Source organism: Corvus moneduloides, chromosome 5 (genome assembly GCF_009650955.1).
Source record: "Corvus moneduloides isolate bCorMon1 chromosome 5, bCorMon1.pri, whole genome shotgun sequence".
NCBI lineage: Eukaryota > Metazoa > Chordata > Aves > Passeriformes > Corvidae > Corvus > Corvus moneduloides.
In genome coordinates, this window is record NC_045480.1 from 32,862,995 (window position 1) to 32,887,051 (window position 24,057).

A 24,057-nucleotide genomic window follows, 5' to 3' on the forward strand; every position below is an offset into this window, starting at 1 on the left:
ATGTTCATATGCTGAAAAGGAAATCCTCTGTTTTGGGTAATCTCTTTATGGGATAACTGCCCTGTTAACATCATGGTTCTGAAGAGAGGAGGGGTCCAAGAAAACGGATTAATTTTTTTAAGGATCACCTTCTCCAAGCTCAAGAGTGGTCCATCCCCACATGCAGTCAAGCAGAGATGATCATCCCCCTCTACTCAGCACTGGGGAGGCCATAGCTGGAGCACTGTGTCCACTCTGGGCTCCTCCATACAAAAGAGACATGGACATACTGGAAAGAGTCCAGTGAAGGGCCACAAATAAGGTAAAGGGACTGGAGTTTTTGTCATATGAGGTGAGGCTAAGCAAACTGGGATTATTCAGCCTCAAGAAGGGAAAACTTGGGGCTAGGGGAGGATCTTGCTGGTGTGTAAATACCTATGTTGGGGGGAAAGATGGAGGCAGACCCTTCTCAATGAAAGGACAAGAGGCTGCGGACACAGACTGGAATACAGGGAACTCCCTTTAAACAAGAAAGACAGAATGTCCTTTTGGATGTCCTTATTTACTTGTTTGGTTTATCTGACATACTTAATGAGCAGATTTCCTTAATGACACAGGTTTAGAGCCTGTATACCCTGTACCCCAATAAAAAGAGTTGATGAAACCTCAAATATAATTAAATTGTGTATGTAGTTGATAAAGGGTCCTAGACCCATCCTCATCCAAAGGAACAGCAGGTTCCTTTGTTCCCCTGTGCAAGACAGTCCAATATTTTCCCTGTAGATTTTGTTTATGCTCCTACTTCCATGTTGTCTGTGCATGTTTCTCTACACAGTTTGGTTGAGGCTGGGTCTCTGTCTTTTCTGATCAGCTGGAAAAAAGCTGATTTCAGAGAGTAATGTAGTCCCTGGACGTATTATGTGGTGAGCGTCAAGGAGCATCAGAGGAGTGATACCTGACACTACTGAAATACCTATTTAAATACTGTGTAGCTGGGACTTTTGCAATTTCATGTTGCTGACAGAATTCATGAAAAGGTATAAGACACAGAGAGAGAGAGAGATTTTTTAGAAACTCTCTTTCCAGTGAAAGACAAGAGAAAACCAGCTCACTAAAGTTTCTTGGAGAAAGCACTAAAATGTGGTGTATGGCCTTTAGAAACACAGATGTGGAGAAACGTGTGCTAATAAAGGATTAATTAGCATAGTAGATAAAACAGTAATAAGCTTTGGTGTTTGGCAGATGGAATACATTCAGGACAAAGCATGAAATCACCAGTGCCTGAGATGGTGTATGCAATTCTACCTTGTTTCCTTCATCCAAAATCCTGGACAGAATGCAAAAATCACTTGGCAGAGTCTGGCTGTGTCTACATGAGCACTAAGTGTGGTGCAAGAGGAGCAAAGCAGAAGAGCCCACCAGTGGAAGAGCAGCTGATGTCCATGCTGCTTGTGCTCTGGGGCTTTACTCAACTAGCTTTAGAGTGGTGCTAGAGATTCCATGCCCATTAGCAGCAGCAGTCAGTCAGACACACTCCTGGATTATGTGCTTCCATGTCCTTTCCTGAGAAAGGAATTTATTTTGCATTTCTGTGCCACTCCATAGTGTGAACCCAAGTGCAGTTAAGTGGGGACTATCAGCAGCTTCACAATTGCCCTCCTCCTTTGTGCTAAAAAGTGAATATAGGCTCCTTCCTTTCTTAAAACTGTTTTGCAGGAAGTCCTTTGCCTGGTATACTCTAGTATAAACGGAAGCATTAGGAAACAGTAGTTGCCTTTATGTAAAATAAAAGATAAAAGTACCTCCAGTAGTTTATAGAATACATAAATATACATAAAACCACATTTATATATATATATATATATATATATATATATATAAAGTGTGCAACCTTAACACCCCTACACACACTTAAAATAAGTAATACCCAGGAAACACAGGGAAATTATAGCAATGCAGAATGTGCAACATAGTGGGACTTTGACATGTGGGTTGATGATTTACAGGTCTAATAAACTGATGCAGCACACAGCCAAACGAAAACCAGTTGAGATAACTTAACTGCCATCCAGAGGGACCTGGACAGATTTGAGAGGTGGGGGCACGTGAACCTCATAGAGCTCAAAAAGGCCAAGTGCAAGGTCCTGCACCTGGGTTGGGGCAATCCCAAGCATGAATACAGGCTGGGCAGAGAATGGATTATGGTGCACCCCTGGGGAGAAGGACTTGGGGGTGTTGGTGGATGAGAGGCTGGACATGAGCCGGCAAAGGTGCACTCGCAGCCCAGAAAGCTAAATGTGTCCTAGGCTACATCAAAAGGAGTGTGGCCAGCAGGGCGTGGGTGGGGATTCTGCCCCTGCACTCTGCTCTCATGAGACACCATCCAGCTCTGGGGTCCTCATCACAGGAAAGACATGGATCTCCTCAAGCAGGTCCAGAGGAGGGCCATGAAGATGCTAAGGAGCACCTCTCCTCTGAAGACAGGCTGAAGGAGTTGAGGTTGCTTAGCCTAGAGGCGGCTTTGGAGAAACATTACAGCAGCCTTCCAGTATCTGAAGGGAGGGTGCAGGACAGCTGGACAGGGACTATTTACAAGGGCATTTAATGATAGGAAAAGGGGTTATGGCTTTAAACTGAAAGAGGGTGGGTTTAGATTAGGTGTGAACAAGAAATTCTTTGCTGTGAGAGTGGCGAGACACCAGAACAGGTTGCCTGGCGAAGCTGTGGATTCCATGTCCCTGGAACTGTTTACAGCCAGATTGGGATGATGCTTTGAGCATCCTGGTGTAGTGAAAGGTCTCCCTGCCCATGGCAGAAGATCATTAAGGTTCCTTCCAATCCAAACCAATCTATGATTCTGTGATAACTATCAGGGGTCCTGATAAAGCCCCAGCTGCCTCAAGATGCCCCTCAAACTCACGGCACCTCACAAAAAAAGTTTAGCAGAGGTAAGCAACAAATTGCAACAAGGTCGTTGTCCTCTTCCAACACTTTCATACTGAAACATATATCCTTTTAGCATATTTATACCGGATGCAGATGTCCTTTTGGAAGCCGTAAGAAAGCCCTTCCTTTGCAAACTGTGACCTCAGACCTCTGAGGTGTTAAGTGGCACTAGTCCCAGTGCTCCACTCAGCTCCCTGTGGATCTCTGTCATCTGTGCCCGCGCAGTACAAAATTTCCACCGCCCCCCCCGCGGGTTTGTGTGCGTTACCGTGGGCAGGGGCAGGGACAAGGAAGGGGGCAGGGATACGGGCAAGGGAAGGGGCAGGGACGGGCGGCAGACGGAGAGAAGGCCGAACGCCAGCACCCGCCGGGCTGCGCGGACAAGCGGAGGAGGCGGAGGCGGAGGCGGGCTCGGCACACGCACACGGAGCTCCCGCCGTGCTCGGCTTAAATAGGGCGGCGCCGGGCAGCCGCGCACAGTCGAGGTCGCTGCTGCCGCCGGGAGGTGAGCGGGGTTCGGGGGCGCCGTTGCCGCCGGGGCTGCGGACCCGGCCGCGCTGAGGGGCCGGGGCTGTCAGGGACGCACCGCCGAGAGAGGCGGCTGGGCCTGCCGGAGCGGCCGCGGCGGGGCTGGGGTGGTGTGCGCCGCCGCTGTCACCGCGGGGCCGGGCGGTCCCGTCCCATCCTGCCTCCGATCCCTGTAGGCTGCCTTTGCGGGGCCGCGGGGCTTTCCTTCCCGCCCCGCAGTGGGATCAGCGTCCCCCGGAGCCGGCTCGGCTTCCCCTGGCACAAAAGCCGTCAGGAAAGCGTAGCCGGCTGTCTCTGGCCTCCCCCCGGCGCTGCGGCAGCTCGGGCTGGCCGGGCATTGTTCGGCGCTGGCGCTGCCCTCCAGCCCGGCTCGGCTCGGCCTGGCGCGGGGTGAGCAGCAGGTAGCGGGCTGGGCAGCGCAGTGCTGCCTGCTGACTCCGGGGGTTCACGTTTGTTTAGCTGCCGGACTTTGCCTTCAAGTAGGCTATTCTTTCGAGCACAAATGCAGCATGTACTTGAAGCAGCTTTTTTTTCCTCCTTCTTCTTTTAAAGCAGTTTAGAGCACATATGGAAATGCAGCGTGAGCCAAACTGGCCTAAAATGGAAGGTTGAGTGGCTTTGACTTTGCAGGCCTCCTCTGCTGCTAGGTAGGACTTGCGGTGCTACAGCACAGAGATTTAGCCTGGTTACACGACGCTTTTGTTCTAGGATGCATACATTTCTTGTTCCTGTTGAACAGGAATTGCAACACTTGAACCCTTCTGAATTTCTAAAGGGCATGTCTGTGAGCTGTCTGGAGTATTACGGACACCCTCTTGGACTATGTAATCTAAACATATGCCTCACTTGGGTTAGCATCTGAGATATGATGGTCAGGTTCTGTGATAGGAAAGAACAGAACTATTCCGTGTGGTGTTAATAGATCTCCTTTTTCATCCGTGTTGCTTTACAGGGAATCGTGTGGTCTCCTGAGCCAGATCAGGAGAATTTACATTTGCCTTTTTGCTTTGGAACGTGCTCTCAAACTCACAAGGTGAGATTTCTCAGCCCTAGGATTTGGATCAGATTCAAGAAATTGAGTATAAGAGGGTATTGAGTTAACTGAAAAATACCTTTCTCTTCCTCTTGCAACAATATCAGTATTAATAATGCAAAACCTGATACATGAAGTTCCTCGTGGACCCTTGCTGTTACTGCCTTTTTAAAATTTAAGGGTAGGTAGCAGATAGGGAAATGTTTGGAAGATGGCTAATAGGAAAAATCTAAAGCTTATCATTACATATAGCTGATGTGTGTAGTGCTATCAATTCAAGGTCTTGAGCAAACAGCCTTAGCCTAGCATGATTACAATGAATTTACAAAGGTAGCTTCTAAATTTGGTAGATGTTGTTTTACAACTACAACTTGGCCAACACGAGGTTGGAAGTAAGCCTTCAGTTTTTGAGAAGGAAACCCCCAAGTAGCCTTTTGCTTCGAGGACAAGTACAAGGTTGATATTGGTAGAAAAACAAGACCAGCAATTTAAAATTGAAGGAAAGACAACTTTGAAATACTTATGTGGGTAAGTGACTTGCTATTTCTTGAGCAAAGTCTGTGTGGCTGGTTCTTCTATCTCATTGCTTCGCTAGAAAGGAATCCTTCATGGGATTTTTGGGAGGAGACAGAGGTGGGTTGTACCTTCCCTGTTTTATTTGTGTTGCTCTTCAGTGGGGCAGAGTAAAAGGTTTCTCTTTCTTATCCCTTCATCACTTTTACTAATGTGAGCAACAGAAGGTAATAATAGGTTTTTGTGTTTTGTTTTTCTTGATAATGTGGTTGATGGAATTGGGTAGACTGAAGAAAACTAATGGCATGAAATTTTTTCAATGTGCAGCAGCGATGAGAGAGATGTTTTGGCCCAAGGGGTACATTGCTCGATAAATTGGGCTTCTGACAGTCTTACAAACAGACTGCCTGCCATCTCCTACTTCTCTGCTATGCTAAATCACACGTTCAGAGATGTTAAATATTTCACTATGGTAAATATAACCAGTGGCAACTCCCTAGAAATCCTCTCAAGTAAGAGGGGTGATGGTTTGTTCATTGGTGAATGGTTTTGTGGGGGAGTTTACAATGCTGTGTGGCTCAGGGAAGCTCTGCTGTACAGCATTGACTGTTATTGTAGGCTGAACCCTGTCTGCAGATGAGACCTGCAGAAATGCAGGTCCCACCTGATTCCTGAAATAAGGATGCTTGATAACATAAAGCTTCTGCTCTCTTGCTGCCTTTCATGTTGAGAGTTACTCATTTACACAGGGTAAAATATGATTCCCTGCCCTTGGCAGGGAGTTTGGAACTAGATAATCTTTAAGGTCTTTTTCAACCCAAACCATTCTATCATAGTAAAATACTTCTTTTTAGTTAGGATTTGAATCCTAGTAGTACTGGTAGTTTGCTCAAAACTGATTGAAAACAGCTTGTATGGTTTTATAGAGATGTAGAGGAAAAATGGTTTTTGCTCTTGTAGTTGAACCATTTAAGGGCTATAGCAGAAGTGCATGATGTCCCGTTTCCAGAAGGGGATTTCTCCCCCTTTTTTAAACAAATTACTATTCTTGAACCCAGAACTCTTAAGCTTTTTAGTTTGAGTAGTTTGATACTGCATGTGCCTGCCCTGTGTTGGAAATTTGGCTTCTGCTGTTGGACTGCAGTTATAGCCTGGTAAGTTTGAATTAGTTTCCTAGGAAAGCAAAAAGACAATGCTTACTATCACTGACTTGGAGGAAATGTAGGCATACCCTAATACCTGAGGTCAAAAGGTTGCTGTGTTTGTCATACTATTTTTTGTGCTGCTGGTGGTGGGAGGTCACTCAGTGAACCAATTGCTTCTCGTAAGTACTTACTGATCTTCCAGTCTCAGAGTGTTAAGGGTTGTGTTTTTTGTAACAACCTGCTGGGTGTAAACACTATCTAGCGTGATGCAATGGGGCTTAGTGTGCCTGACCCAGGTTGCCTTCTGCGAGACTTCAGGTATCAGCAGTATGAGTGAGAAACTCCTTCTCAGAGAGTCTCAAAAGAGCACTTAAACCATGTGTTAGCTTGATATTGCACACTGGGCTTTCTGAATAGTAGCCTTTTCCTGGGATGAGTAGAATGAATCAGTTGGTATGATCTACTCAAGCTCTTAGGCCACAAGAAAGCTGCTGGGTTCTGTAGGGTGGCTTTCATCTAAATGGTATTTGGAATGATGCTAGATTAACAGAGTAGTGCCATGATGTACTTGCAAATCAAAGTTGCAGGGATGCAATTCTAATGCATAGCAGTGTAGACTGAAAAATATTTGTAGGCACCTTATCTGGTTTTCAGAGATGAGAAACTGGTAAGACTGCTTGGTGACATGTTGTGCTGTACAGGCTTGGATTAAAGGTAATTTAATCAATCACTCTCTGAAAGGTTTTAGTCATACGTGTTGGTTTTCCATTATACACAGGGTTACCAAATGTTGTCGGAGGACTGTAATTGCACAAAAGGCATTGGGCAGATTCTTGTCATGTGTTTCAACTCCTGGACTTGAATAAACTCCAGTGACCTCACCAGTGTGTGCTCAGATTACTTATTGGACATCACTGAGAGGCAAGAATCCAGGTGGAGTTCCACTTGATTGCAAGGGGACTGAGGCCAAATGTCTGAGGACAGGCCTGTGACTTTCCTTGTTAATGTGAACAGAGCCTTGACACGCCAGTTTCAGATTTAGTGCTCCTTAAAGGTTGCAGCAGAAGCCTTAACTTTGGTTGCAGTTTATGAAGTAAGTCACTGTGGCCTAACTGATGGGTCTGAATCCAGCCTGTAGGTTGTTTCCCTCCAGTTCTGCCTTGTCCCAAGTGCAGGAACAGAAACTGAACCAGCAGAGGCAACCTGCACCCCCCAGTGCATGATGCCTTATGGTTGCTTATAGCCTGAGTGGGGGAGCTGAAGAGGAGTTGGAAGTGAAGTGTGAATACTAAGGATCTGGTGGTTCCTCCTGCCTGGGATGTGTTCCTTATTAACAGCTCTTTAGTTCTTCCCTCTTTACTCTTGCAGGAAGGTAAATATGTCAGTTACTGCTTTGAAAGAAGGGTTTATAGCTCTCATGCTTGGCTGGGTGAACTAGGTGATTTCTGGGTAAGATGATATTAATTAATTTATTTTAGTTGGGGAGAGGGCAGAGGGTGAGATGGAGGTGGTGGGGGAGGAGGAGGTCACAGTAGTGGATTAGACAGTTCAATGTACTTGATTTGTTCAGCCAGTCTTCTCTGGCTGAGGAGTTATATATGACTCCTCATATATGTCGTGACAGGCTGCACCACAGTAGGCATCTTGCTGTCTTGTCTGTTATACAGGGCTTGAACTGGGATTTCTCCTTCATGTCTCAAATACCAAAGCTCCTTTGCTGTATCTTGAAGGTGGCTGTGGTTTGTTTCCTGGCCAGTTTGGCTGTCACAGGTGTTTGCAAGACCTCAGTCAGATTCCCCTCTAACTGCAGGACAGGCAGAAAATCCTGGGAGGATGTGGATGCAGTGTTTAGAGTTTTGTGCTTAATATGTAGTATTACAGTAGTCCACCCACTTCCCCAGCTGTGCTGTTGTGTTTCCTTCTGGGAGCTAATGGCTGTCTGGTCACTGAGACGAGAGTTGATCTAATTGAGAACTAGCATCACAACTAATGCAGAAAGATGGTGTTTGCTGGATCACCTCCCTTGTGACTGCCTGGCCAGCAGGGAGAGGGTTGTGGGAGCATGTATCTAGGACAGGTTGGACTGACTCAAATTTAAGCTGATTGTAAATGCACTCTGAGATTAGGATTATGTATTCTATTCAGACAAAAGGATTTCTCCAGTTAATAGCCAAAGCTATTTGTTCTACCCATTTTTTATACATAGTAAAGGAGCTAGAATGTGATTCTGCACTTGTTCTTTCAAAGGCTGAGTGGAGAAAGGCTTAAGGAAAAAATGAGATCCATGGGAGCTGTGCAGTGTAACCTGTAAGAGTAAGAAAAAAACTGACTGCAGTGGCAGGTAGCTGTCAGGACAACTCCAAGGTATGTGGGTGGCTGGTTCCCTGTTTCAACATATCATAAGGAAAATATCTTAGTGCCGTATTGCTCATAATAAGAGATAGACAGCTTGTCTTGTACATTTCTCCTCCCTGCAAGAGGCTGTAGAAATAACACAGCCTGTTCTTTTACACCATGTGATGGATCTGCCTTTATGGCAGTGCTAGTGTGTTGTTCATCTAAATATTAGAATAGAGAGAAAGAGAGGCCATTGGTTCTTGGGGTTGTTTTCTTTGCAATACAGAAGCTGACGGCTGCTCTCCTGTTCTCTTCCGTTGCACTCGAACGATGTCTGGCTATGGATAGACAATAGGCAGGCTGCTGCTCACTGTAAATAGACCATTGTATGCCAAGAGTAGGAGCAGCAAAGAACGGCAGAGTCCTGCCAACTTGGGTTGTTGCCTTGAGATACTGGCTCTGCTGTAAAGAATGAGTCTTGGGTGCTGCAGGGTGTGTGTGCACGAGCAGAGAGAGCTGGCTTTGTCAGAAACTTACAGAATTCCTTAGCCAAATTGATACGGTGAGTTCAGAGGGGCGCCTTTTGGGCTGCATTGTGGGAACTGTTTCTCTGGAGGTGGTCAAGAGAGATAGTTATCTCTGAAGCAGTTTTGCCTCCTTACCCAAACTGCTTTCCCTCTGGTCTTTTAGAAAAAAGACCAAGGTCTACTGATTGCATTGAGAAAAAAAGTGCTTTTGACCTCAAGTGTCAGTTCTGCTCTTTCCCCCCCTACATGTAGCAATCTGAGTATCACAGACTGGTACTTTTCATTTGGCATCTTCTCCCTTTGGGTCTTCAGCTGTGTCTCACACTGGGGCTTAGTTTGAGTCTGTTCCTTGTGTTCTAGATCCTGTCTGGTAAGAAGGAATTGCAGGACCAGAATTTGTGAAGAGAGCATGGCTTTTTTTACTGGTCTTGAATGAGCAAACTTAGCTAGGTCCTTCCTTGAGGAAAACAACTGAAAGCCGGATGGAAGCTCCATTGTGAAGATCTTTGTATCTCAGTTTGGAGGCTCTAAACCTTCGTCCTTGGTCATGATAAAAACCCAGGATGTCTGATGTTGTTGGAGCATGAGCCATGTAAATAATGAGGTGACTTAAAGAAGGCTGGAAGGCATTGAAGCCTCTTTTCTTGCTGGGGCATATTTGGATGCATATGTTAAGAATGTGAGTTTATTTTCTTTGTTACACCTGGCTTTGCCATAAATACAGAAAACAAGAGCTGATAGACTTAACAGATAGTGTTAAAGCTTGGAATTGCTTAGTCTTGCAGAAAACTGTGTCCTCACCTTGTTTTTTGTGCAGATGAGGCAGAAGGTATCATAAAAAGATATTATCTCAATATAAACATAAGCAGCAAAATGTATCAGTGTATACCTGATAACTTGTGGTATAAGTGCTTGAGAAAAGTTTTATGTTACAGGCTTCCCTAGAAACAACTGGTCGAGGAAATGAAAAGCTGAGATGTGCATCTATTTTCTCCACCAAAGCTGAAATCATAGCAGATCCATGACTATAATGGGACTGATGTATGAATTAAATGATGATGTTTACCTCAGTTGTTACCTGTAAAGGCATCACCTGTAAAGCCTTTTGAGTAATTCAAATTACATTGCATTCCTAAATCATAGTTTGTGCGCAGGACACTTCCTGACTAATGCAGACAGGAAAGCAATTTTAGAAGTCTAAGGTGCTCATTGTGGAGCCTGAGGAAAGAGCTAAGATTGCTCTTAGCCATTACACACATCATAGCCCCCCTTGTCTAGTTTCGTAACATGGTGTCTATGATATATGCGAAATTAACTTGTAAGTCCACACTTCCTTGTTGGTGTATTGTTTTTTTTTTTATTCTTAGTGTTCAACTGTCTATAATAAAACTTAAAAAGTAGCTTTCACACCTGCAAGGCTAATGAGCATGATTAGGTGCATAAAAAGCAACTGCATGGTGATCCTAACTATTAAGTCAGTAACTGATTTTTTTTTTTTTTAAAGGGTAGATGAAGAACTTGTTTATATTCAGTTCATCTCTGCCTTCTGTTACTACAAACCAATGTGTTGTGGATTTTGTTTATAGTCTGCAGTGTATCACTGTGCAAGTATCAAAAAGGCATGTAGTGGCCCTGCATTGCCTGTCGAGGTGATGCAGCCCTGTGCCCTAAGGCTATGCCAGAAAAGAAAAGTGTGGGGGAGAGAGAGCAGTGCCTGCAGGCTGGGGATTATTCCATGGGTCCAGGACTACTCCAGAGGTGGAACTTGATTCCGTCCTGACACTGCCCCCATCCATGACCTTGCTTCAGCCTGTCCTGTTAACATTGTGAAACCATGAGTCCTTTGAACTAATTTCATTACTATTTTGCTGAATCTAGCAAATCTTGTCCAAATACTAGTTAGACTTTTGTCAACTAGACAACTTCTGTTGCCTGGCTGAATAACTGATTGCAGCAGTAAAGATTTCAAGGTCAGACTGTAAACTAGAGGTTTTCCTGTAGAAATATGAAATGTTAACCGGGTATAGTTGGTTTTAAAACTAATAAACATAATTCTGCCCGTTTGGGTTTCAGAGTCTCATATGCCACCATCCTGCTGCGGTGGCTCCTTACACAGTATGTTTTAGCTATTAGCTACATCTTTGACATTCTCTAGGACCTTTGTTTAATTCTGTTGTCCATAGGAAATGGCTAGGACCTAAATTACCGAAGTAAATACATCTCTTTGTTCTTCAAGCACGCGGGACAGCGTTGCCAGCCGTCGCTGGGTGTCGGGCGGCCGTGGCGGTGTCAGGGCCCGCGGGCGCCCTTGAGCGCGGTGGGGTGAGCGCTGCGGGCCGAGCGCTGCCGGCTGCCATTGGCCCCGCGCGGGCCGGCTGCTCCCGCTCACCTCTCACCTAGTGGGCATCGGCCGGGGGGTTCGGCATGTGACAGGCGTCCCGGGAGACCTTGGCTGTAGAGGAGAGCACCAGCTGAGCTGACTGCAATCCCCTTTTTTTTTTTTTTTTTTTGTGCAGCTGGTTCTTGCTGTGGAATATCCGTGTCAGTGAGTGCTGGCGGGGAGCAGCCTCTTGTAGCTCTTCCTTCTGTGTGAACGTGACAAATCAAATGTGCTTCCTGTGCTTGATTGTATTGCTGCGTGCTGCTGCCTTGGGCCTCATTTGCCACTGCTTTAGTCTGCCTCATGACCAGAGATAAATTGCTGGCATGGTGCTGGGAGAAATAGGAAACTTGCTAAGTACCATAGAGGAGCTATAGGAGGATATCAGCTTTGAAAGCAGCTTGCTGTACTGACCCTTCTGTGCATGTCTGAAGGGAGAGTAGAAAAGAGTTTATTTTACTGGACTTAGGAGAGGAAAAATCCTGCTCCTGCTATGCTACTATAGGATTAGGATGCTCTCTGTTACATGCGGGCAAGGTAACATATGTCCCTGCCCTTCATTTCCCAGTCTTTCCTGCTTGATGATTAACTGTTTAAACATTTGTGAAATTCTCTCCTTTAACAAAAGGTCTGCTTTTTAAAAAGAACTTTGAATGCAGTCTCTGTTGAAAGCAATACTAAAACTCTGAAGAAATTCCCCCTTCTCAGCCCCACCTATTTTTCAAGAGTATGAACTAATAATTGCTTGCTTACTTAATTGCAGCACAGATACATAAAGATGTTGCCTGCCTAGTGGCAGATCAAGTTATTTTGATGGTGGGAAGCCAGTAGGACAAGGCATACATCACTGTCCTACAGCAATAGTGAATCAAAACAGGATTTCAGATTTTTTTGTGCAACTTTTTTTCATACCAACAGATTCCAGCATTGGAACAACTGCACTGAACTGCAATGCAAGCGCATGAGTTGTTTAGATACCTACGAATGCCAGAACTTGGGGATGTCAGGCAGTATGTGCGCACCCTTCCGACAAATACGCTGATGGGCTTCGGTGCTTTTGCAGCTTTGACAACCTACTGGTATGCAACAAGACCAAAAGCATTAAAACCACCATGTGATTTAGCAATGCAGTCTGTGGAAGTAGAGGTAAGTGTCACTTGATGGATTCTGTACGTCACTGAAATTTGAACCCTAAATGTAGCATTGAGAGAGACCAAGTACTTGATTTACATTAGGGTGTTTCTAAACCTGTAGTGTGGGGGCAATAAATTTCTGAAATGTGGCTTGAACTCCTTTTTTTGGCTTTCTGATTTTGAAAACCAGCTTGAGGGCTGAGGTCACAGTGGAAATAATTGTCACAGGAGAAGAAGACTGCTGAGAAACTGAGCTTCTGATCTCACTAGTGACAAAACTTGTTCATGTTAGAATTGGCACAGTGTAGTTTTCAATTCCTGGCCACGTGATGACCTATTAAATTAGATCTTGGGGTTCCAGTATGCATCCTGGTATATACTGATTAGGCTAATACTCTTCTGTTATTTTTAGTGTATAATAGCTGACACATGAGACTTTATATTGTGTTACAAGCATGAAGAGGGTACTAATTGTCCTCAGATGATCTGTGGAAGAAATATTAGTCTGCCAAGAGATCCCAGCCACAGAGTAAGCTGAAATTAAACCAGCCACCTGCTGAACTCTGGATATGTTAACTTAGCTTTTGTTTTATGCTTTTTAGAAGCAGAGTTACTTTTAGGTGGTGGCTTTTAAAAAGTGAAGTCAAATATGGAAAGAGTCTGACTGGGAGAAGCTGTTGCTTTGTGAGCAAATACAGACAACTGGTTGCAAGGCTGGTGTTTCTGGGAGTTGTGGTTGTATTGATTCTCCTGCTCACTACAGAGTCGAATACTTAATCTTTCAAGAGTACTTCTCTTTCGTCAGGACAGACAAGGTGTTTTCTCCTTTTGCAGTTTTGGAAAATTGTGATCTTTAAGGGAGATACTTAAAAAATGTAGGATTGTAAAGCAGACAGCTTCTTTCCTTGCTCATGATAGTCAGAAACTACCACTATAGATTTTTATATATATATATATATATACACACTTTGAACTGAAGTCTCCCTTTACACTACCTTCTTCTGCATGGATAGACTGCATCTAGTTGTCCTGTATCTAATGAATTAACATGACTCTTGTGCTTAAGAGCAGATGTGACTACAAACTGATGTAAACAAATGTGGCAGAGCAGTTTGAAATTTACAGTAGGTCACCTTCATGAATGTTAGCAAACTCCTGTCATTACTTCAAAGTGAGTACTTTTTTCAATGTTTCATAATACTGAGATTAAAGAATGACACATTAGTTGGCCCCTTCATTCACAGTTTATTTCCTGATCTTCTCAGTATGGCAAACAGCAGGCTTGCTGACACATCATGTTACTGTAGCAAATAGAGGTCTGCTACTAGAAGTACACAAAGGGAAACAAAAATACGCACTTGCAATGTGATAATTGCCAAAACCACCTCTTTTCAAGCAACATGTGTAGAGTAAGAATCTAGACATTAGATCTCACTTCTCTTGGTGAGCTTTTCTGATTCTGACAGCAGACATGTAGACAATGTCTTGTAAAGCAGCACATCTTGGCTGCTGGAATGAGCTAGCAGTGCAAGTTTTCCAGCTGTGGAGTGTCTCATTAGGCAGTATAGACTTCTGCAGATTTTTGGGGGGCATTGAACTATGAGATGGTAAAACAGTACCTTTTAGCTGTCCATGAACCCCATGACATATGCTTATTTGCTTGAGACTGACAGCTGTCTCAGTTCACTGCCTTTACTTCTTCAAGTTAAATTACTTGTCACTGCTGGATTCTGAGATTGAAATCTTTATTTGGTGGTATGAGACTTCACTAAGCTACTTAAAGCATCATTGATCCAATTATACTAATTGGCTCTCTGATCTGAGCAAGATAGGTATAACAGCATTATTTTTCAATGCCTCTTTAGAAGATAAGTTTTAATGGGAAGGCTGAGTAGTAGTAAGACTTAAATGAAAAACACCTGAGTGTGTTAGTATGTCATGGTGATAAGAGCTCAAACTTAGAGAACATCTTGAAATGGGTGAGATCTGTCCAATTTTTTTCATTAAGGGCTGTATCTGAACTATTAATAATATTTAAAACTGTAATCAAATGAAAATGTATGTTTTGAATCAAGTTTCAAGTGTCTGTTAGAATTGCTACTCTTACAACAGTGACAAGACTGATACAGTACTCGGGATTCAGGTTCTCACTACATTTTGCTTAGAATTTAACTTCATATACTCCATTTTCTTACATATATGTTAAGATTGTCACTTCTAAAGGGAAAAAAAAAATCGAATACTGCTCTGAAATTCTTAACATTTTCTTTCTGCCTAAACAATATTATATTAAAAGGCCTGAGGAATTGCTCCAAAAAAGACATGGCAGAAGGCAATGCCTGTTTGCTACCATTTTACTCTCTAATCTACCTGTTCATTAACAATAAGAAATTTGAACTAGAAATAAGCTTGTACATAACTCTTACTTGTGATTTAACTTTGTTAGACACCAAGGAAATAAGTGAAGTCATTGGCTGGAGTAGGGTTTCTACATGTTCTGATAACATATCTTCATAACTTCATGTGGGAGAAAACAGATCCTATTTACTGTTGTTCCAGGTCACTTCCCATCTCGTGACTGTTTTGATTTGGTAGGCCAGCACCCAGTGACCCATTTTAACCATCACTGGATGAGCATAAAGATTGCACATGTAGTTGAAAATGGGTGCAAAGAATTACTGAAGTGGCAGGGACACCTTGCACTAGACCAGGTTGCCCAGAGCCCCTGTCAGCCTGGCCATGAACACTTCCAGGGATGTGTCATCCACATCTGGATCTGTCTGCCTGTAGATAGCTCTTTCTTTCCGCTGGTGACTAACAGCTGAATAGCTTTGGCTGTTGATTTTGTGTGCAGGCTGTCAAATACATTAAATCTTGCTTTAAAAACTTCCATTTTTCCCAACTTATGCCATGTAGAAGAATAAGATAGAAATAAATATTAGGATGTCAGTACCTTCTAGGAGTAGGACTTTGGATTTGACTGGCTTTTTTGTTCCCCTAAGGAAAGAAATTAAAATACGGAGCGAAGTATTCAACTCATGAAAACTTTTTAAGCCTTCTTACATTCTTCTGATACATTACCAGAATTCTAGCATGCCTTGTCTTTCAAGAATCACATGATTAGACATGTGCTCGTCTCCCTATGAATGATCAGTTTAAGTGCTGTATGCTTACTTAGGGAGTAGCATGCTTAAAATTACATGGCTGGCTTGAAAACTCTGGTTCATACTACTTGCTGCTCAGAATAATATGTTGGTGACCTAAGCACCACTTGCTAGTATACTTTCCTTCTCAGGTAAAGGGAAATTTCTCTTGTCTCTGAGGCATGGTGGAGCCTACAGTGTGTTTTGACATTACTGCTAATCCTAAGCAGCCTGTGTCAGCAACAAGCAAACCCACAGCTTGAACAAAAGCAGTTATTTTACATGACCTGAATAGGCGTTGATAGAGTAACGTATGCTCAGTTGTAGAATAAATCTGTTTCCTTCAGATGCTGCTATTTTTAACCAATGACAAGGTTTTAATCAATGACCAGGACCTGATGTGTAATGGATTAATTTCCTGCAAGTCCCTGAGCTGCTGCAAGGGCTGCTTTATACAAGTAACTAGAAACTGTTCTCATGTTAATCAGATTTTATTGCCTGGCTACTCTGACAACACTTTTTAAAACTGACAACACTTTTTAAAACTGACAACACTTTTTAAAACTGACAACACTTTTGACTGCTAATCTTTTTACTGGACAGATCTATCAGATGCCGTTCAACTAACCTCTGTGAAATCAGCCAAACATTCCAGTCCTGAGATTCAGACACTTGGTGGTAACGACCAGTGATTTTTAAACGAGTTTGCTGCAAACAGAACTTTCTATCCCTGATATTGCACAAACATTCTGGATAAGGACCATTTGGACAAGGTCCTAAAATAGTTCTTGCTGCTTTCAAGCAAAATGTAGACCAATTCTATTGCTTAGTAGGTGAGTTAATTTAGACCTTGCATTATGCTCCTGGTTTGACCTTCACCATATCTGGGAGTATTTCACCACATCAATAACATTGAACTCCTTACGGCCCTCACACAAGGAGCTGTGTGTTTTTCAGAAAAGCTTTTATTCTAAGACTGTTGAAAATCCAGTGAATTCTACTTTACTATGGGAAAAAGAATGAAGTAAGCAAAACTGACAGTTGGTTATGTTTCCCCTTACTGAAAACCCATAAGAACTGATGGGAACTTTTTAATAGTAGTCTGTTATAGAGTTTCTTTTTTCAGAAGAACGGTGCCATCAGTCCTGTATCTAAGCAGTGTGCTGTCTGATAACTCATCTTAGATTTGGTTAGTGCCTCAGGTCCTGAGAAATAGCTTTTGTGGTGCTGTGTAATAGGGCATATAAACAAAACAGTAGTAGCCCACATGAGGAGAAACAAATACTTCTTGACTCTTGCTGAGGAATGGCTTAGGCTATTGTATTTCACCTGATGTAGGAATTATAGCATGTCAGACATGGTACATGGGATACATTGCACTTGTTGATGTTACCATGGCTGGTAACAAACTACATTGTGTGATGTTTCTCAGATTAGCTCCAGAGTGGTGACACTGGGAAAATCTAGAAGATGACCTTGATTATCCAAGACCTGAGAAACCAGTGAAATAAAGCAAAGCAGTCTTTCTTTTCTTTCCAGGCAGAGACATGTACTAGTGATCTGTTAATTTCCTGTAGAGTAGATGTTGGTCTGAGAGCAAGTATACTCTTGAATTTCTAATGTTAAAAATTTTTAGAGGTAAGCCACTCATTAGCTTATTCTGGGTCATGTTCACAGTGTACGTTTCTGCTTACTGTCAAAGGAGTGGCAAGCACTGCATTAGTCATACTGTTTTGCTAAAACAAGTTAGACTTGTTTTAGTGTAAAAACATTTTTTTTTCCTCTCTGTGCCTTTAATGTGCTAGCTGATTTCTATAGACATGGGTAATATGACACCTTCTGTACATAAACCTGTATTTATGTAGCTTATACATGGAACAGGTGATGTCTGGTCCTCCAGGATACTTCGAAAACAAGACAAGAAACCAATGGTAGGGAAGAACCTATGACAACATGTGAACAGGTTTTAGCTGTGGATGATAGACAAACTAAATCTGTGCCTGAATTGTTTAGGGTTTGACTTTCTGAAAGAACCAGAAATTGATTATGCCGATAGAGAGAAAATTTTACGCAGTGTTTACTCAAGACACTCTGTTTAACCAGCTGGGCTGTTCCTGATAAGAACTTGCTTGTAGGTGTCTGTCATCATAACAGGACTAATTAAGAACTGTGGCCCAACAGTAATTGCATAACTGCAATTTGTGAAACTTGATTGCTCTGTATAAAATGAGTTTAAATAATCAGTCACTCTAAAAAAGGCAGTGTTAAAACTGAACTATTAAATTCTTGTATTGACTTATTGACTTCCAATTCTAGCTTATGGAAGTGCTCACCAGCTGAAAAATGGTGATTTTAGTTCTCAAGATAGTATTGTCTTGACTGCATTTAAATAAATCAGGAGGAAACCCTTTTTTGTAAGTTGACACTTTTAATTGGATTAAAGGACTGTATTTGGAACAGAATATTTTGCTTATGAGAACACTTGTTTAGGATGTTGGTGACCATGCTTAAAATCATTTAGGGTTGAAACCACATATTGAAGTGTGATTATGTTCTGTAATCTTAATTAGAAAAGTAGATCAGGATTGCACTATTAATATTCTAGAGAGCTCTAGAGGCTGGATTTAGAAAGCTGGATGAAATTATGTTCCATACTGCACTAATAGAGTAAAATATTTCTTAAGAAAAAGTGTTTTTTACAAAAAACACTGCCCTTTTGACTGCCCTTTGACAGTCTTTACTATTCTTATTTGTTCTGTGCTATCATAAGTAGCTGAGGAAGAAGATTTTGCCTGACAGGTTTTTGGTAATGTAGGGAGCAGTCTGACTCTTGAAACAATGTCCTGGAAAACCTTGCATAGCTCTCAAGTTCTCTCAAGAAGAATATTGCTTCAAGCAATTCCCATTCATTTATAGCCAACAAGTGTATCTAACCTTTCTAATTGATTTTCTTAGGGCGGTGAGCATGCTCGAAGGTCCTCTCTTCTCAACAGCGACGAACTGTTGTTGTACTACTATGATGATGTGAGAACAGTTTATGATATTTTCCAAAGGGGTTTACAAGTATCAAGTAAGTCTAAAATTGAAGATAATATTTTAAATATGTCAAGAACTGCATATTTGAACTCCTTGGAAATGCTGCAGGACATAGGGGATCTCTGTCTAGCAATATGATGAACGTATTGGATGTGAATTTTCTTGAAGATGAATTAAACTGATACCTTATGAAATAGAGTTCTGTGAATAAAGTCAGTGCTGTATTCCTTGGCCTAAACCAACTTTGTTGGCCTCTGTGCTTTCCCAGCTTCCTTTCCTGCACCCCTGAAAAAAAAACCTAGTTTGTCATCTGAAGGTGTCTGCTGAGAATCTAGGGACTTAACACCAAGAGTGGTGTCAGGACAGAGGAGTTGGGGTTAAATTTTGAGTAACTTTTATCTTTTTTTAGATAATGGTCCATGTCTAGGTTTTAGAAAACCAAACCAGCCATATGAATGGATCTCCTATAAAGAGGTAAGTGGTCTCTCTAACTTAGCGCTAGACTTGCTTTTGCTTGCTGAGACCATTGAAACAACATCCAGTAATGTGATATAACAAATCTGAATTATTTATAGATGTTTTAAAGTAGTAGCAGAATATTGCAGAAAGGTTCTAGTTCCTATTACCAGTGTCTTAAGGGAGCAGCCTTAAATATGTGCAAGGGAGAGAAAAAAGAGCATCTCCTGTGCTTGGTTTGTTAACCCCAAAAAATGCTGAAATAGAACTGCTATCTTGGCAGTCCTTAGCATCTCAATGCTGAATTGTTTAGCACTTGGGCACTGCCTCTGAAGAAGCTGCAGTTCAGGGGGCTCAGACTGCTACTACTTTGTGCTTGGTTCCAAGAGGCTCACTTTACACTAGAAGTTCTATCTACAGGTGTTGTTTGGGCTTCCTGACAACTTGTCTCCATAGTGCTGAATGATGGTTGTATAGGGTGCTAACAAATCTGCTTCTAACTAGCAGTGTGCTGCTTCTTGATCCCTGAAAATATCTGTATGCAAATCTCCATTAACAGCTGTGCATACTTAGCTTGTTCCTGATTTAATCAGTTGGTCTTCAAATTTGCATAAACCTTGCCTATTGCATACTGTTAAGGTCATTAAACACCTTCTGTGTGTAACAGACCTCACCTTTTTCCCAAGGTGACTTTGCTGGGATTTTGTTAGGTGCAACCTCTCTTTTATTAAAGCTTTACTGTTGGGGTCATGTGACTAATGTGGTTTCAAGTCATGTGCTATATAGAAAGGCTTTAGAAAACTGCCTTCCCAAGCTTTGTTTATAGAACTAACTGGGTTTTGCCTCCTTGTTCTCCTGCTTTTTGAAGGGAGAAGTGCTATTCCCATAGGCACTGATTGAAGTAGAAGGATGGGATATGTAGTGCTTGTGATTAAGCAGAAATACTATGTTTAGTCATTCCAGGGTCACTTCTTAGGTTTAACACAGATACAGCAAACCGGCCTTTTCTGTGTATGTATGCTTAACTTTTAAACTTACACTTAACACTTTCAAGTGTGACTGGATCAAGTGTTGCTTCTGCTGCATATTGAGTGCAAGTGTAATAATTACAATCAGTGTGATGTAATGGCACTGCAATGTTTAGGTTATCAAAGTCACAGAAGGCATCTGGAATATCCTAGAAAACTTCTCTCTCATTCATACCAATTAATAATTGTTGAGGAGAGTTTGCAATTATGAGCTTGCTTATATTTTTTTTTTTCCTACCTCTTTTTTTGCCCCTCCAGGTTTCAGACAGAGCTGAGTGTGTGGGCTCTGCATTACTCCACCGAGGCTTCAAACCATCTCACATTCAGTATATAGGAATCTTTTCACAAAACAGACCTGAGGTAATTTAACTGACATTTTGTGTATTTGTGGTCTGGGCATTACTGAAATGGCCCACTCCTTTATCTCTTGGCAGTGTGCTTCCCTACTGAGAGCCCTTTTGGTGTCAGGAAAAGCCTAAAGGCTGATGTTGTAGACCCATGAGCCATAGGCATGGCATAAGAACCAAAACTGCTAGTTGACACAATGGTTAGTGTCTTATATTGTTGGTTTTGTTTGGTTTTTTGCTCCCAGAGCTAAACGCAGAAGGCCAGAGAGCAAAAAAAGAATCAGAGAATTCAGAAGAACTTAACTAATTATCTTCTGATTTCCAGGTTGTAGAGGTTGTTTAATGGGAAGCAAATGTAGTTCTTAGTGAATGTAAACAGTACTTGGTTTCTCTTAAAAAGTAACATTAGAGAACCAAGATAATTGAAAGTGACAGGAAGTCACAAGGAGGTGTTTAAACCTTTAAAACACAAAGGAACACTTAGTGATTAAATATTTGGACAAAACGATGGGCTAAGATGATAATTCTATTTCTGCCAGATGCCCTGGGTACAAAGATTCTGGGAGGGGAAACTGCTGCTGAAGGCAAAACTTGGAAATTAATTTAATAAAAATGGGTAGAAAGACTGAAAGTGACATAATTAAAGAAGATTACCTGACACATCTATGGGGATATTCAGGTTGATAGTGCCTATCCATTTTAACCCAGAAGTGGTTTTAGATTGCCTTTTCTAAAAATATTATGAAATATTCAGAAAGTATGTATTCTCTAGACTTGTTTATTAAATCTGTTTAATAGGACTGAATTTCTCTAGGTTTATGTGTTTAGTAGCTTGAGCTAGCACTTGCTGCATTAAGCTATTCAATGTAAACCTTTATTAAGACAGGGGACTGGTTCTTACTCTTTGTCAAAAGGATGCTGTCCCTCTTGATTAAACACTCCCATTTGTGTTTGCCATTATCAAAGGACATCTATAGTTCTGACAGGGTTAGAAGTGTCTTGGTCTCTTGTTGTCACTAAAATGCAAGCTGTGTGACAAGTGACTTTGGCTTCATTCTTCCTCTTTCAACCTACATCCCAAGGAAATCCTGAGCTCTTGGGTTTTCCTGCTGGAATTCCCTTTCTAACAGCTGTAGATTTATTTCTGTAATAAAAAAAGGCTTTATTTCTGTAATAAAAAAAGGCTGGAATATATTCAACTAGGAAGCTGTTGAATAACATGGGGTTACAGACTCTGTGGTTCAGTTTCCTGTGCATATAACATGAACTGGAAGTAAAAAAGGGAGACAGATGTTTTTGTTGTGCCAGTTTCAATTGCTTCTTTATAGATCTTTGGGTGCAAAGTCTCTGCTGGGTTAGTGAATTTTCTGGAGGTAAGCATGGGAGTGTGGTTTGCTCTTGGATCACAGAGATAAAATGCTGAAGTTTCATTGCTTTGAGTTGGGTCAGGAATGAGCTAAAAACACTTGTTTAAACCAGCAGTTTTAAATCTGGGATTTTCCCTGCTCAGAACTACTGGATGGATGTTGTGACATCCCAAGCATAATCACTAATCCAGACAGGAGAAAATGTGAAGGGGTTTTTTTGTGTGAAATGATTCACATTTGTTACTTCAGGGAAGAACTGCTGGGGAAATCCCCTAATGGGGAAAATCCTAGCATCTGACTTGCTTAAATATGAAAAAACCAAACTTGGATTTGTAAATAAAAGTATTACTTTCTTTGAGTTCCTGAAAAACAGTCATCTCTTCTGGAAATGAGGAAGTTTTGTTTTGGATTGAGACAAAACACAACAAATACACTTTCCCCTAAAAGAGCAGAGCCATGTCAGAAAGGAAACTGGAAGTCTGACTGTTGTCTATATTCAGTACAAGTTGCTTGCTTGGGCTTTGAGAGAACTCAAGTGTCAGGGTTTGATATTTATATTTACTCTTAATTTTAGAAGCAAAATGAGGGGGAAAAAGGCATCTTGGTAGCCCAGAAAATAAAGGTGCTGTTTGTACCATTGAGAATGATGGTGTGCCAGAGCTGTTGGAGGCTGCAACAGGAAGCTTTTATCACTGCGTGCAGCTTCTGAAGTCTTGCTGTAGTAGACCCCCACCCTATTAAAATAACTACTAAACTTCTGGCTGCTGAACAGCAGCACAGCTGCCCCCTTGTTACATGTACTGGAGGATGCTGTTTAGGAAGAACTCTTCAGTGCATCCTTTCATGGTTATTATAAAGGTGCCTGCTTAGACTTACCAGTATGTGTAATGTCTTCATGAAAGTCTAGCTACCTGTTAGCTGGCCTTGTACTAGTTTTATAAGAACTCTTTATGGACAAGAGGTGTACAATTTGCCCATTGCATGAATGCTGCCAGAAAAATTTCCTGTGTTTAAGGCTGTCTCAATCAATAGAGTACTTTGGGAAACTGGCCCCTAATAAACAGTTTGTAAAACTGAGATTTGGCAACTTTAACATAGTCTCTATTAGATATTTTTTGGAAAAATCAGCTGAATCATGTTTAAACTTGGCATCATGGGGGGTTGAGGTAGCTGGCTAGTCCTGCAAAAACACTGGAAAGTGTAACAGTTTGGGGGAGGGGAAAGGAAACACCCCTGTTAGTGCAATTCCTGTTGAATTGTAAGTTCTGGTAGCTTTTAAAGGTGGATACTATTTTGTTCCTGTCATTGGGACTGACTAAAGGCACTGACAATTTTTGTCACTCTTTGATGGGAAAATCAGAAATATTCCAGTTCCACTGGCTTCTATGTGTCTGGAGGCTCCCATTTGAGGGGTTGCATGCTATTCTATGTTTTGGTGTAGCTAGTTGATTACAAACTACACCCAAGTTTTACTATTAAAAAAAGAATTGCATTACTATCTTACCTTGATGATACTTTGGATGAAAATAGGTTGGCTGTAATGCATTGCAAGCTCACATAGCACGTAATGCTGCAATATTCATTATGTTTCTTGAGTACTCTACTTGTTAGCAGGTAAATCCTTCTTACTGCAGCTTGTAGGGATGTATTTGCATTTTTTTATGCAAGTCTTCATATTAGATTCCTGTAAAGAATGGTTAGCGCTGAGAAATGTTGAGAAACTTTCTGGGGCTGACTCTCCAAGGACTTCTACTTTAATTGCGTATGTTGCATGTCTGACCATCAAATGAGATGCAGATAATGTAGGGGTAAGAATACTGCGTGTATATAAATTTAATGTGTGTCAAGACATAGGTGAATCCTTTACTGGTTCATGGTAATATGGAATATTGAAAGCTTTGCCTACCTCAATAACATAAAACCAATAAAAAAAGTCAAAAAAGACTTTTGCTCCAAGTCTTTCTGTTTGTAGGTAAACTGAGGAGACAGGTAATGGTAACTGCTTTTTTCAAAAGTACTTAATATTACTTTTAGGGATAGAGTTGAATTATATTGGATTGGATTCTGTCCTATAGCTCCTTATTATTTGGGGATTTTTTCCTCCTTCTACAGATAAAAATTGAGTAGATCTTCAAATTGAGAAAATGATACAAACTGCC

General features: G+C 41.8%; 1 protein-coding gene across 1 annotated transcript in view; it reads left to right on the forward strand.

Moving 5' to 3' along the window:
* The first annotated feature begins 3,326 nt into the window (after positions 1 to 3,326).
* Positions 3,327 to 24,057, forward strand: part of ACSL1 (acyl-CoA synthetase long chain family member 1) — a 39,664-nt gene continuing 18,933 nt past the window's right edge. Inside the window, exons 1-5 of the mRNA XM_032109346.1 lie at positions 3,327 to 3,430; positions 12,307 to 12,534; positions 18,620 to 18,734; positions 19,110 to 19,174; positions 20,443 to 20,544. Coding sequence (XP_031965237.1) covers positions 12,340 to 12,534; positions 18,620 to 18,734; positions 19,110 to 19,174; positions 20,443 to 20,544 — 477 coding nt within the window. The 5' untranslated portion in view covers positions 3,327 to 3,430; positions 12,307 to 12,339. The remainder of the gene's footprint in view (positions 3,431 to 12,306; positions 12,535 to 18,619; positions 18,735 to 19,109; positions 19,175 to 20,442; positions 20,545 to 24,057) is intronic.